Here is a 14,416-nt window from a genome sequence, read left to right on the forward strand (position 1 = left end):
AAATTAGGAACATTATTGGAAAATTGATGACATTTTGTGACAAAGTCAAAGCAGTGACGGCTTCAAAGAGAGGATCATTTGAACAAAGGAGAACACCAAGATTAGCTTTGTCATTTCGTTGGCTTTTGTAAAAAAGTTGAAGCAGCCCTTGTCTGTTCTTTTGATCTGCTGCAACGAGAAAATAAGGAGCTTTAAGGGCTCTGATCAAACAACATTTGCACAAATTATAAATTTCTGGATAACCTAATTAGTAGAGTAATTGCTAGGTATCCCAAGGAATTAGTTGACTTTTACGACTCCATTTCTAAAATTAATTCGATTCACAATATTGTGATAATTCAAGAAAAATACTCCGTTGAAGAATTTATAGTATCTTTTTCCAGAATCAAGAGGCAATTTGAAAGAGTCCTTACAATAGACTTTTGACTTCGACAAAGTCTTAAAATTCTAAAATGACTTCAACTAAGTTTTAATTTTAAAAATGACTTAATCTATGTCTTGAAATAAATCAATACAGAAATTGTAACCTTGTTGGGATAGGAGGCAAGTGCAGATCTTAAACCACACTGGTTACTTGTTTTCTCAAAAGCAGTATTTTTAACGTTGCATAGGCATCTCGGGATGGTATGCATAAAGAGTAGTTCGGGGGACACAGGGTGTGTGGCAGATTTGCCCAAATAGAAAGCAAAAGATAAAAGAATCGGACACAAAAGATATTGCCTCACAAGAGGCCAGATTTTTCAGTCTAATAATTTAATTTTTCTATAAAAATATTTTAAAAAGGAAAACAAGAGAGAAAACAAAGTTTCTCTCACCTTCTGAAGTCTATTCTTTCCTAAAGTTACATGTGAACACCACATTTAAGCTATCTCGAACTTTAACCTCTCTATTTCCTTGAGACAGAAAATTGTTTTGTTTGTATGATGGTTGAACTTTAGCCTGAAAGGCCCCAGGCAATTGCCACCAGTTCAACTCTGTTGCAGCATTCACCGTTTCCCAGCAGGTTTCCTAGCAGGGATATCCTCCTCATCTGACTCGACATCTCCATACTCCCACATCGCACGTCTCTTTTCTCGTGCTTCTGTTTGATGCTTCTCCAATTCATCCAGAGCCTCTTGTTTGTCCTTGGGCACCCACCTCTTCCTTTTCTCCATCCTAGCAAGCCCTTCCTGAATTTTACAGGTCCCTCATTAGAACACCGCCAGCAAACCATAAAAAACATAACACTAGATATTTTAGAACCCAACTCAACCAGAAAAAAAAAAGGATAATCCAGGTAAGCCTTAAAGTTTTTAATCAATTGGAACGACACAAATGGATTGAACAGCCAAATGCAATGTACTTGGCAGGGCAGAGGGTAGAGAACAAAAAGAACCTAGTGGCTATGGAAAAAAAAAAGCAGAATCCAAAAGCAATAGAAATGAGTAAAACAATAACTAATATAAAAACAGCTATAATTTCGAACCTTGAGCAAAGTAGCATTCACACTGACATCACTTTCGGGATCAACCAAAGTCACCAAAAAGATTGTCCCTGTTCCTTGACCTTTAACTTTTCCACCTGAAGTGTCTTTCTCCTCGATGACAGCTTTAAATTCCTTTGGCCCACTTAGAAGAAGCTCACTTAGCCGATATGCCGCCTCCTGGCCATAATCATCTTCTAGTCCAGGAACTTTAACATGGGCAAGACTGCAGAGCTGAGCAAGACCAGGACTGGAGGACACGGATGCTTCGAGGGGCCGCAATTGACTGTACGAAACAACTTCTTGGTTTCCATAATCAACATAGAAAACTTCGAACTTGTCTTTGGAAGATTCCACAGCACCACGAGGGGCATTGACAATCTTAAACATATTTTGAAGTGAGAAATCAGAAAAAGAATATAATATGACAAGCAAAAATATAACATAATAAATCACTTATATCCTACAGAAGACATAAAATTTCTATAACCTACAGTAATGACCCAACAGAAATATGCATGCATTGGTTGACTATAGAAAGAAAGGCTTAGGGGATGACAACATGATACACAAAGATCATTCGAGACAAGTGCAGCAGACCAGAGAAGCTCCAAGAAGAAGTAATGAACTGTTCAAAGAACTAGGAACATTGCATGTACAGGGAGGGGTGTGTGTGTGTGTGTGTGAAGTACCAAAGAAAACACTAAATTACCTAGCAATGTTTATGTGATGACAAGAAGAGTAGTACAGTTTAAGCAACTAGTTCATTTGATTAATAGAAAACACAGTAATTGGCATGATAAGTGAGAAGTAGCAAGTCTAATACTTTGAAGTAAAAAGCAGCAAATTGGAATTTTGAAGATTAACACAGTTTGACCTCATACTAGTAATTCCCATTCACATTATAGAATACACAAAGTTAGGGTAACTCAGTAATTCAAGTCTATCTTCAACTGTTTAAAGGATTATGGAACTACATAAATAAAATAAAGTAACAGATATAGAATTGTTGGATCACATACCATTGCTCGGTTCCATGAATTATCAGCACTGAATTGCGCTAGAACTATATCACCCTTCTTGGGATTAAAGGCACCAATTACAGGAGCCTCCTGAAGATTTAGAGAAGCAAGTTGCTTCTGAATGGCGGCTACTTTCTGGTCGGAAACCAGCTGAACATAAAATTTACCCTCACCCAAAATTTCAGTGACAGTGACCTGAGAACATAAGCGTGCAAAAGTATAGAAGTCAAACAATCATAAGATGAAATAGTATTCACAATGAATGCAGATGGTAAATTGTGACAAACAATTATTAACTGAGAAGCACTAGGTCTAATTACATTACCTTCAACTCTTCCTTTTGACGTCTGTCAGCTGCTCCACTACTGACAACTTCCTCTCCCTCGACATAATTCTCCCATATCTATATCAAGGCACTTGTTAATAAATAGTAAAGAACAAATACATGACTAATAAGTATAACATAGCTTGCTCTTGCCTTCAATTTCTGCCTTTTGGCAGCCTGTTCAGCTTGCAAGAGGAGGTGAACTTCTGGGATTCTATCAGCTCCAAAAGAAGTTTGAAGCCTTGCTAAACCAGCTTCCAGTAGGGTCACTGCCACATTAGATCTTGATTCCCATAATGTTCCAATGAAAGTCCCTGTTCTATCAACTGTTTCTACCTCGATCTATGTAGATGGCAATAGGAAAGAAATAAGAAAAATTCATATGTAACACAATACAATGTAAGAGAGAAACAATATTACCTCGACATCTCTCTGCATTATCTTCCGCCTCATCAAGGCAATGGCTTCCTCAGAGTAGGGTTCTTCCCGACCGGGGCATCTCACTCCAGAAATAGAGAAAGCAATGCTGCAAGTCTCCTTGGGAATGAACAGTTTGAATCTATGACCACTGAGGACATACTCAACTACAGCAGACATCCTCCTGTTACGCTGCAGGAAAGGCAAGAAGTCTCTAGCTTTCTTTGACGCTGCCTGAAAGTATAACAGAAAAGATTAGTTGTTCCTTAGTGTCACATAAAAAGAAACCAGTGAAATGATACTAACCGTTAGCAGGTCCGTTACATGCATCACCGGAGCTTCTTTAGGAGAATGAATGCCCTTTTTCCCAGAAGTAGCACGTGATTCCGCTGAGAGAAGCGCATCATAATAGTTTGAACGTTCTTCGAAATCACGATGTCTAACAACAGTTGCAAAACCACGGGCAACCAAAAGCTCAGCAACATTGACTCCAGCCAACTGGTTGCCTGCAGCAGATGGAGCAGGCGATGCATCATCCCCATCTTTGGATGCCAGGAATACAGTTCCAAAATCCATCACCCTTGAATCTGCGCTACTGGCGGGAGCAGCAGGTCCATCTGCCATGTTGACCTTCCGAGAGTACTCCATTGAAACATGCACCTGAATAGATATAAGGTCAGTAATCATCTCTTTCTGATTCTGTAACACTAAAATCAGAAGAGGAGATATCAGAAAAGATAGCAATACCTGTTTTCCAATGAGGCGATTTCTCAAAAATTCCTTTGCTTCACGAGCATATGGAGCAGGTTTCTCATCTCTACGGGGATTTCCCATTTTAGGAGACCTAATACTTGAAAGATTAACTCTTCTCTCTGCTGATGGATCTCCAAATGGCAGAGAATCATCAGCTATAACAAGACAATCTCCACTGACAACCTCAACCACCTTAAAAATCCAAGCAAAAAGCATTAGAAGAGAGAGAGAGAGAGAGGAGAATAAGAAGGTAAACAACCCTTTGACTCATAGCTACCTTTCCTGTGAAATTTTGATCATGAATAGCCTTGGAATTTGTTGCTGGAGCTACATAGTTCGTCCAGATTCTTAAGCGTGTCTTTTTGGCCTCAAGCTCAGCATTTTTCAGCTTCTTCTTGGCTTCACCTTCCAGCATGTTTGCACTCCAATCAACATATTTAGCATAGCCCTATGCAAAAGGAAAGGGGAGGGAATAAACAAAGATTAGATTGACCTTGAAAGTTCTAAAACCAAAAGCATGTTCTTTTCTAGAATTAGAAGTAACTAGACAGTCCCCGTCAAGTAAGTTTACTAATTGAAAATTAGAGATGAGCCTAATTAACAGTCTTTATTCCACAACTTCAATATTATATTAAGTGACAAAAATTACAGCAAGAGAAAGTTAATACATTTAGCTGAAGAGGATCGCTTGCTAATCCACATAAAGAAACCAAGAGATGGTACAAAATGAGAGACAGATAATGCCCACTGAATGTAATGGCAGTAAAGACTGATAGGGAGCACAAACTAAATGTACAGGTAATAGAGACTATGATAGGAAAACAGTACATAATGCACACATATGCATAATATTGAAGACTGCATTTGTACCAATAACAAAAAGAGGGGACAAACTGTGTTACTAAACGAGATATAAGCCACTTATGTTGAGCATATTGATGCATAAAATTCCGAATTACAGAAAATCTAGAGGTAAATAAATATTCTTTACAAGACACAATCAACAAGAAAGCCCCATCTATGGTTAAGACTGTTTCCAATTTCTTGCAGAAACGTATCATATACAATGTACGCCTGTGTAGCAACTACAGTGACCTTTTAACAACTTCAGTTTCTTATTGGACACATGTTCTAAAATATCACCAGTAGTATGTCTATCACGTACATTTTCAATAAGCTCCAATCCCAGGTCCTTTGCTGATTCTCCATCAGGGTAGTACACTGAGCCAATTAGATTGCTATACTTGTCAACACCCTCCAGGACAATTCGAACCTGTATGTTAAACTACATTACGGAAAGGGTGAACAGGAAACAAAAATCATTTAAGAGCTAACAAATAGAATCTCACATCTCTATTTAAGACACAGGTTTCAGTAAAATGCTTTGCTTCTCTGCCATAAGGATCAGGAGAAACTTCTGTTACAGATGCTGCTGAAGACGCCAACCTCTGTGCTGATGTCGGAGTTGCACGAGGTTCAGTAATTGATTCTCCATTTGGTTCATCAGAGGTAACACGAGTATTAATAATAGTTTCTGATGTTGCTCTTCTTCCCATAGTTGGTGCCTGTTTGTTGAAACAAAAGGGTAAACGAACTGGTAAACTAACAACATCTGGTCAAGAAAAATTTAACTTGTATTGCGTTAACCTGTATTCCAGCAACAAACACTTGAATGAACTGGAACTCTGGAAGCAAATACACTCGCAGCGTACTTCCATCACGAACCTGCTCAACAAATGCTTCTATAAGCTTACCTTTACTTCGCTCCAATAGACCCATTGCATCAAAGTTACTAGCATCACCAATCGCAGATGGAGGTAGATTCCTAATAGATGCCTCAGAAGCACCAGGTGCCTGAAAACAGCAGAATGCCAGGAATTTATACGCTTGCAAAAAGAGGAAGCCAAAAAAACAAGCTCGATCGCAATATGTGGACACTGAATTAAATGGACAAAGATACTATGCAAAAGATCCACCAGCCAACACAAACCACAGTGACAAGAACTACCCCTAAGAGATTACAGTTTGGATTAGATCTAGAAATTTAATTGATAGTCTTTCTACTTGAAAGAATAACAAGTAAAAGAAAATGAAACAGGATTATATGGATACAACCCACTGTTGCAGCACATCCTGAAGTGCTACCATCAAAACTCAATACATTCTAGATTAAATCTTGTAGCTCCAGGAGAATTGCAGAAAGAAGCAGACACAACATGGAAAACAAACATGCTCAAAAACAGGTCAAAGTGTAAGGGGTCAAAAAAAGGAGAAATAAACGGCTTCAGTGTTTCAGTCTACAGAAAAATATCATCTTTCTTGGCTCAACCCATCTCATCCAAAAGAAGATAAAATGGTGAAGTTCAGTAGTTCACGATAATCCAGTAATAACATCAGAGACAATGAGAAACACACCCTACTCCAACGACCTAGACCTTGTTGCTTGGCTTGTTCTTCAGCATCTTGCAGCTGTTTTAAATAGGGATTCGCGTCTTTCTGTTGACCCTGCTCCCTGACCTGGTTCCATAAAAAATAATCATTTCATGATTTGAAAATATAATGGGAAACAAGTCACCAGAGAAACAGAAATATTAACACCAATCCAACCTTGGCCCAGCCTGCAGCAACAACTAGCATGGAAACGTTCTTGTCACCAACAAAAACAGTGCCATATTCTCGCCCTATGGAAGGTACAGCATATTCCACCTTGAAAGTGACCTCCTAAACAATAAAAAGGATGCATTTAAATCTAATACTACTAAAAGAAGAATATATATATATATATATAGAGAGAGAGAGAGAGAGGGGATCAATGCAAGGACACCTTTCCAATGCAAAGCTTCCTCAAGAAGTCTCTGCTTTGCCATGCAAATGGCTCATCCACTCCACCACGACGTGCCTACAAGTGAAAAGCCAGATTGCGTAATGAAAAAAGAGATAAAAATATAGCAGCAATTTAAAAATATGGATCATAAAAAAGGTAAGTTTTATTAGTGCATGTCATACCAATCGTGGAGCCATTAGAGATCCTAAGGTAATAGATTTTTCAGGGGGGATTTCAGCCTTGGAACTACCCATTATAACCAAACTGTCACCAGAGGGAACAGCTTTCACTCTTCCCTTCAACCATCCTGTTGATGCCATTTCAACTGCTAAATGCCTGAGATTAACAATCCAAGTGAGGAACAAAATTCAATCGAGACAGGAATCATACTGCTGACACCAAATGAGAAGTTCTCATCAACCAGATAGACATGCAAAAACAAAAGCCACACTTCTCAAGGGCCTTCTCTTTTGGTAAAGAAAAATCAAAACCTTTAATATGAGTAAGGCCTAATAACTAATAATTTGGTGGGATAACAAGATCTTACATGGACATAGTAAATGAAAACAAAAAAAAAAGAATTTTGTTATAGATCTCTGCAGAAGTAAAGTTGTTCAAATTGCTAAATAAATAACAGCCAACTTAATTATTTTCTATAGATTTCAACTAATCTTTCATAACATCTAACCATAACTACTACTTTCAATGACTCCTTAAAATGAAACTAGATCATTATCAATTCTCAAGTCAATTTCTGACAAAGGTAGATATACCAAAATAATCATCTGAAATAGAAAGTCTACTTTGTCTTGCAGGAACAACAATTTTTAAAAAGAAGTGCAGGGTAGAGGAACTTGCACCCTAAATTCTTTAATTTTCACATCACGTGGTTCATCACTCCCACTAACTTCACCATTCTCAATGAACCCAACATTTCTAGTTTCAACAATGCTCGAACTGTGATTAGGACAGAAAATTTATACCCCTTCGATTTTTCTGAATAACCAATAAAGAAACTAATTGTTTTTTTATCCAATTTCTTTCCTTGTGGATGGTCAATTCACTAGGAAACCTCAAACGTGCAGGTGCCCTCAACTAGGTTTCCTTCGGATCCAAAGTTCAAAAGGTGTCTTTCGGTCTTTCTTACTAGGTAACCTATTTAACAAATACACAACCGTTTTAAAATCACATATACAGGGAGATGGGTAAAGATGAACTACTAAACATACTCCTGATTAAATCATTTGATGCACGATTATGCCTTTCTACCACTGTTTGTTGTGGTTTCTGGCATTATGCATTGAGCATATATGCCAGCATCCAAGAATTTAGCAAGTGGACCACTGTTTGTCCAGTTTCATCATATGTTCCATCATACTCACGATCTCTATTTGACCTTTCTATTTTCACCTTTTTATCTAGTTCTCTTTCAACATCATTAATAAATACCTCAAACATATTTATTGCACGAGATTTTTTGATGCAACAAATAGACATATCCATGATGTGAAAAGTCATCAATAAAGGTGATAAATATTTTTCTTTATTGAAAGGAGGGTGAAGGGTCAAATATGCCCCTAACTAAGCAAAATGAAATAGATTTTCCCTCCGTTAATAATTAGGGACAAGTATGCCCTCCTCGCTAAAATCAGCCACATTTTCCCTTATTTTCAAACGGCGAGAGTCTAGCACTCAATGATGCCATATGTCAGGATTAATCTATTTAAACAGCGTGTAAATATGAACCTTTCACATAGTTCAGGGACAAATTTAACCTTTCTCCTTAATTTTGAGTTTAAGATTGTCTTTTCTTTTATTATTCCTCCTTTCTCTCTTCCCTCCACTACATCTATCGTCAATCAATCTTTCTTCCTCCTTTGTCCCATATGCAGCTATACACCTGCATTAAATTGATATTATATGTTGCATGTTCAAGTCGTTTAGCGTATTCCCTCCTAGTGGTGGAGGTGATGATGGGGTAGCGTAGGAAGTGCAAGAGAAGATGGTGGTGGAGGTAATGGTAACAATGTTGGCAGGGAGTTAAGGAGGATGGAAGAATAAAGAGTGATTGTTGATAGAGGTAATGGAGAGGAGGGAGAAAAAAGGAACAAAAAGAATTAAAAAGTCAAAACTACAAAGAAGGTTCAAGTTTGCCCCTAAATTATGTGAAAGGTTCATATTTACCCCCGTTTAAAAAGATTAATCATTAATCGCAGACCCATGCATCATCGGGTGCCATTTCATTGTTTGAAAATAAGGAAAAACTTAGCCCATTTTAGTAACGATGAGTCGCTCCACTCCATAAATATTGCATGTATTATTTTGTCATTTTCCATACCTTTTGGCTTGAAAATGCGCACGGCTAGTGGGGTTGTGCCAATTTTAGCATATTGCCCTAATTATTAACGGAGAGTAAATTTTTCCATTTTGCACAGTTCAAGTGCAAATTTAACAATTTGTCCTTGAAAGAATTTACTTCAAAATGACCATGTATGTTGGTGTGTATAATTTCTAGAAGTTGTTTGCTTCTTGTGGCTCCTTTCCTTGTTTGTTTGGTTTGTTCTTCTCTAATACAATTAACACCAAATATTAATGTTCCATAACTTCCAAATTCAGAAGGATTCCATTCTTTCTTTGGATATGTGACCTAAAGGTTCATGCAACAACTAAGCATAGTGTTCATTCACCAAACCACGTTTAGGTCTAACATTATGATCCAAAGTTGAAAAGGATTTTGGCAAGTACTATCAACATTTGGTTTGTAGTTCGAGTATTTGTTGTGATGGTTTGTACAAACCATCACAACAAATACTCGAACTAATGAGATGATTATATGCTTAGACAAACTAAAGCATTCATTGTCTAAATTTAAAAAGTATTCAACTTTCCCAACTTAGACATGAAAATTGGATTTCTTAAAAAAAGGGTACATAATAAGTTCCAAACAAGTTTAAGTGATGCTAGTGTCTAGTTTTAAATGAAAAGACTTGATAGCTTCAACTAGAGTGTTCACTTTCTCCGTGTATACGGATCATTCATCTTGATTTGTGATCTAGGTTGTAAGGAGTTCTTGCATTGTCTTAGAACCATGAATGATAAACCAAAGTCAAACCAGTATTGTAAGGTGCTTCAATTAGAATTGACTTAAGACACGTAAAAGCACTAGGCTAACCTTTTTTCTCATACTGAGCATTACGTTTCAAGTAATATTCTGAAACTGTCTAGGTTCTCTATAGAAACGACACTCAACATTCATGTGTTCCTTCTTACATAATTGGAGAGATGACTTATTGCATTACATTGCCTCTGTTTACCCTTGTCGTGTTTTGTCCTCTTTTTAACTCCTTAATGGCTTACAAGGTTAATAAAGTAAGCTCTTTGATTCTTTAGCCTTGTTTCCTCCAACACCAACATCTTGTGAATTCCATGCATGTTCCATTAGTCATTAATGATATAGTAGTTCATTTAGAAAAACCTAAACAATAATGAATTTCACTAGGAAATTCTCATCTACCTCCATTTCCAATGTCTTAAGTCTTATTGTTATATTTGTCAGTGCAATGACGTGCTCATGCATGGTACAAACACCATAAACTTCATGGTGGTCAAGGTAGCCATTAGTGTCCTGGCAAGAGAGATTTATCAGTTGTTTAAAAGCATTCATCCACAAGTGTCAAATCTATCTTGCACTTACAGTTTTGGAAAGAGTTTTTGTTTTCTTTAAATAGGTAACAACTTAGTATCAGTAACCAATACTTGGGAAACCAAAAAACCCTCTATAAAAGAAAGTGCAAAAGAGAAAATAACAAAAACAAGGGGAGACGGGATATAATTCTAGCATGAATCAAAAACTAGGATTGTCTATGTGTCTTCAGGATATGACTTTAGACACCAAAACAAATAGTTGAACACCATTGAGCTTGATCTTCCATATAATGCTACTTTTATTCTCAAAACATCTGCAATTCCTTTCTTTCAAAATGGTCCACCAAATACAAGCTAGAATCAACCTCCAATATCTTTTGCTCATTACCCAGACTAATTTTGCTCTTAGTCCCAAATGCTTAAATGGTAGCCGATCCCAATGCGACTTCCCATAACAGTTGGATGCTCATTATACAGTGCGGCATCAAAATCTAACAGTCCAACGTGTAATTTGATCTATTCACATCAATGTTGGAGTTCAGTTAGCAAATCAAATTGTAGTTTCCTTAGGTAGTCACCGATCTACAGTTATCCTTAACACTTTTGTGCTTGGTGGAGAAGAAAAGAAGCGAACAAAAGACGCTCGCTCGTTGTTTTGTTCTCTATCACAAACAAGGATCGCTTACCATCTAGATTAGATTGGAGAAAATTTTTATGAGAACACATTCCCCGTATCAGGAAAGGTCAGAACAAAAGCAGAGTGTGAAGAAAGAGCAAATGCTACAAATAAAATATGTTAATTTGTTAATGCTTTGAGTTATAACCCAAACATACTATCAGATTTAGAAATTTTATGTTTATTATTAAATGTATAGTGATATGGAAGTACAAGTTTAAACATATGCTCAATAAAGTTAAAACATTATTTGATAATCAGAATCTATAATGCGCCAATTAGTAATATTACTATCATTTGATAAAAAACAAACTAATGGCACATTAAATTATCAACTTTTAATTCAACAATTATATGAACAAACGATTAACCATGTAGCATTTCTTGGATATCTTGAGCTTTCTAGTTCTGAGAAACTAGTTTCTGTCCTTCGGATTATCTTCTTCCTTGCGTATGTCGATGAAAATAACTGTTAATTGCAACTGAGAGAGGACCAGTTTCTAAAGACCGCTTTATACTCCAATTACACATAAAGTAAGAGTATATAACTAAGCTACTCTTTTCTTACTAAGCAGTTCAGTGAATTCATTATGAGCTATTTATAAATAGCAGGCTTGTACAAGCATGACGTGTGTCATGTTGACGAGGCACGCAAGCTAACTGTGTCATGCTTAGCTGTCAAAATTTATCAGCCACATTATCTTACATTGTGAATGGATACCATCTAATCATGGAACAGTCACATAATATTCACCTTCCATCAATGGGGAGTTATTCGATTCTGTTACAAAGTTGTGCTATAAATTCTAACCAATACACTTTTATCAGCCCTTTTATTCATTAAACCCAATTTAAACACATTAAACATATATCTAACTGAGTGAAAAGCAAATCTTCAAATCAGTGGTTTGATTAAACCAGATTTAAACACATGGAACATATATCATACAGAGTAAACAACAATTCTTCAATTCAGTGATTTGAATTCATTAAACAACTGAGAAAAAAAAGCATCACATGAAAAAACATCCAAAGGATTGCATCGGCGAAACATTCAATTGTAAAAGCAAGTTGATTTGATGCATAAACAAACGAAAGCGGCAAATAAACATGAACAATTCGAAAGCATACCTGAATGACTAGCGCTGAATGGATCGATCGTAGACAGAGGAGAAGAGAGAAAGCAGATTAACGTACGAAACAAAAGCAAATCAGCTACCAAATCATGTGAATTGGATTGCTTCAGAACGACGGTAAACCGGAATCCGGGCAGAGACGAGAATGTCAACGCTGTGTTCGGTGGCGGGCGGCGGATCGAAGATTTTTTTTTAGAAGAAAATCCGTAACAGTAATAGAGTGCCAATTGATATGTGAGCCCGATATAGAAAGGGGAAGTGAAAAGAAAATTCACCTCCTTTTTGGGTAAAATTACTTAAATTGCCAGTTACATTAAAATCTAGTAAAAGAAGGTTCTAATTTGATTAAAAGAAAATGACTGTACTTGGACCTGATTAGGACAGGCAGATTTTCCTATTTTTGTGACGACGACCATGGGACACGTGCGATAATCCACCAATAAAATACTGCCACGTCATTAGGGAAATGTTGCTGTTGCCAAGTCAGCACCGTGGGTTTTTTTTAAGAAAAAAAATTAAAGTAATACACTTTAAATCCTAGCTACTTGCTTTAATCTTTGAACTTCTGAAAAAGTTCTATTATTCCTTCGATTTGCTTCCCTTTTTTGGTTGGTCTAAAAACAATTAATTTATTTCATTTTTAGTAAAATGATATCTAGTTATATAAATATTGATGACTTATCATAGATCATTAAAATACTTAATTTTATTTAAATATATAAATTGAGACAGAGAAAAAATTAAATAGAAGTCAAGAAAAACTATGGGAAGAATTGGACAAAATATTTATTGGGTTGAAATCTCTTGTCAAAAATATTAGGAAAATTATATAAAAGTAGCAAATTATTAATTCAAATTAAATATTATAATCATAATTTCATTTAATTTCAATTTGTAGCAAACACTTGTCATTCGTCTCTCTCCCCAAAAATATCGTTCGCCTCTGTCCCTTGCCTCTTTCACTTTATACAAACATAAATATATAAATTGTGTTTGTGTTTGTATAAAGCGAGAAAAAATTGTACATATAAATACAAATAATATATTTTCGTCTTATACACTTACAATTGCACAATAAAGATCTTCCTCTACCAATATTCCTTTGCCTTTATATCTTTCTTGATTTATACAAACACAAATTATACAACTGTAGAATTTGTGTTTTATAAAGCGAGAGAGAGATCTAACGTATTTTTTTTATTTCGATTCAACTGTATACAAATTCAAATTTTATGCAAATATACGAATACAAATATTGATACATATATACACAAAAGTTAAATATATACAATTATCTAGCCAATATACATACACAATCATTGCGTTTTTATACAAAGGAGATACACATACAAAGATGATGAGTATAATTATACAAACTATATCTACAGCCATAACATACAAATATGATTTTTATGTTTACCAAAATCTAAAATTTCCTCAAATAACTTTGACTACTGAATGGTTAGTCGGCACATTTTATTTTCAGCCGAAGTGCATTTAGTTGGACTAATCTTCTACATCTCTTCCTTTGGTTTTCTTTCTTTTGCTTCTACTTTGCTTCTTTAGCCATTAAACCTTATTTAAAAGGCCCCTTTTAAAATTTGACATGTTGTAGATATAAATATTTCGAGTGAATAATATTATCATAACGCATGAAAATATTGAGATGAGCTTATATGTAACATTTGAGACTATTTAGAAAAGATTTTGAATTAGTTGAGATTGAAAAACTATATTAGCCATTCGAAGTTCTTCAAAGCTCGATTCTAAAATTTGATTTGCCCCAAATGGAAATCATGTCATGAACAATATATCAAGACTCAAACATTAAAAAGTATTCATATCTATATTTGAGTTGATCGAAAAATATGTATATGAAAAATATTGCATAAACAACATATATGAATGTATATAGATAGCTATACATATACAAACGGTTATAATATTGATATATGATTCTAACATATTACATGCATATACGGTTATATACTATTGAATATACATTACATATACGTGTGGCCATTTGTTGAGAGAAAATTGTCACATGTAGTAAGAAGCCCAATACGGTTCCCCAAATAATTTGGCCCACTTATGTTGAAGCTTGGTACGATAAATACGTGTAGTGAATTGTCTATTTCTATTTGAAAACCTGGGTC

At 35.7% G+C, this 14,416-nt stretch overlaps 1 protein-coding gene across 1 annotated transcript; it reads right to left on the reverse strand.

Annotated features, from left to right (window-relative positions):
* Positions 1–714: 714 nt before the first annotated feature.
* Positions 715–12,558, reverse strand: LOC101247307 (ribonuclease TUDOR 1). The gene is made up of 17 exons (XM_004235814.5): positions 12,256–12,558; positions 6,986–7,139; positions 6,804–6,878; positions 6,587–6,700; positions 6,395–6,496; positions 5,627–5,833; positions 5,329–5,544; positions 5,145–5,252; positions 4,257–4,427; positions 3,974–4,171; positions 3,533–3,886; positions 3,230–3,460; positions 2,963–3,151; positions 2,810–2,887; positions 2,485–2,679; positions 1,466–1,843; positions 715–1,169 (listed from the first exon to the last, which is right to left on the reverse strand). Exons 2-17 carry the CDS (start codon positions 7,121–7,123, stop codon positions 987–989), a joined length of 2,937 nt encoding a protein of 978 aa, XP_004235862.2. The 5' UTR covers positions 7,124–7,139; positions 12,256–12,558; the 3' UTR covers positions 715–986.
* Positions 12,559–14,416: the final 1,858 nt, after the last annotated feature.

Source organism: Solanum lycopersicum, chromosome 3 (assembly GCF_036512215.1).
Source record: "Solanum lycopersicum chromosome 3, SLM_r2.1".
In the NCBI taxonomy this organism is placed as follows: Eukaryota; Viridiplantae; Streptophyta; class Magnoliopsida; order Solanales; family Solanaceae; genus Solanum; species Solanum lycopersicum.

Bases quoted from the DNA above. Each gene is read 5' to 3' on its own strand.
- LOC101247307 (XM_004235814.5), bottom strand. From the start codon at position 7,123: ATGGCATCAACAGGATGGTTGAAGGGAAGAGTGAAAGCTGTTCCCTCT. The intron at 3,887-3,973 runs GTATTGCTATCT...ATATCTATTCAG, and splicing joins ATCGCCTCATTGGAAAACAG to GTGCATGTTTCAATGGAGTA. The intron at 1,844-2,484 runs GTATGTGATCCA...AATATGTTTAAG, and splicing joins ATTCATGGAACCGAGCAATG to ATTGTCAATGCCCCTCGTGG.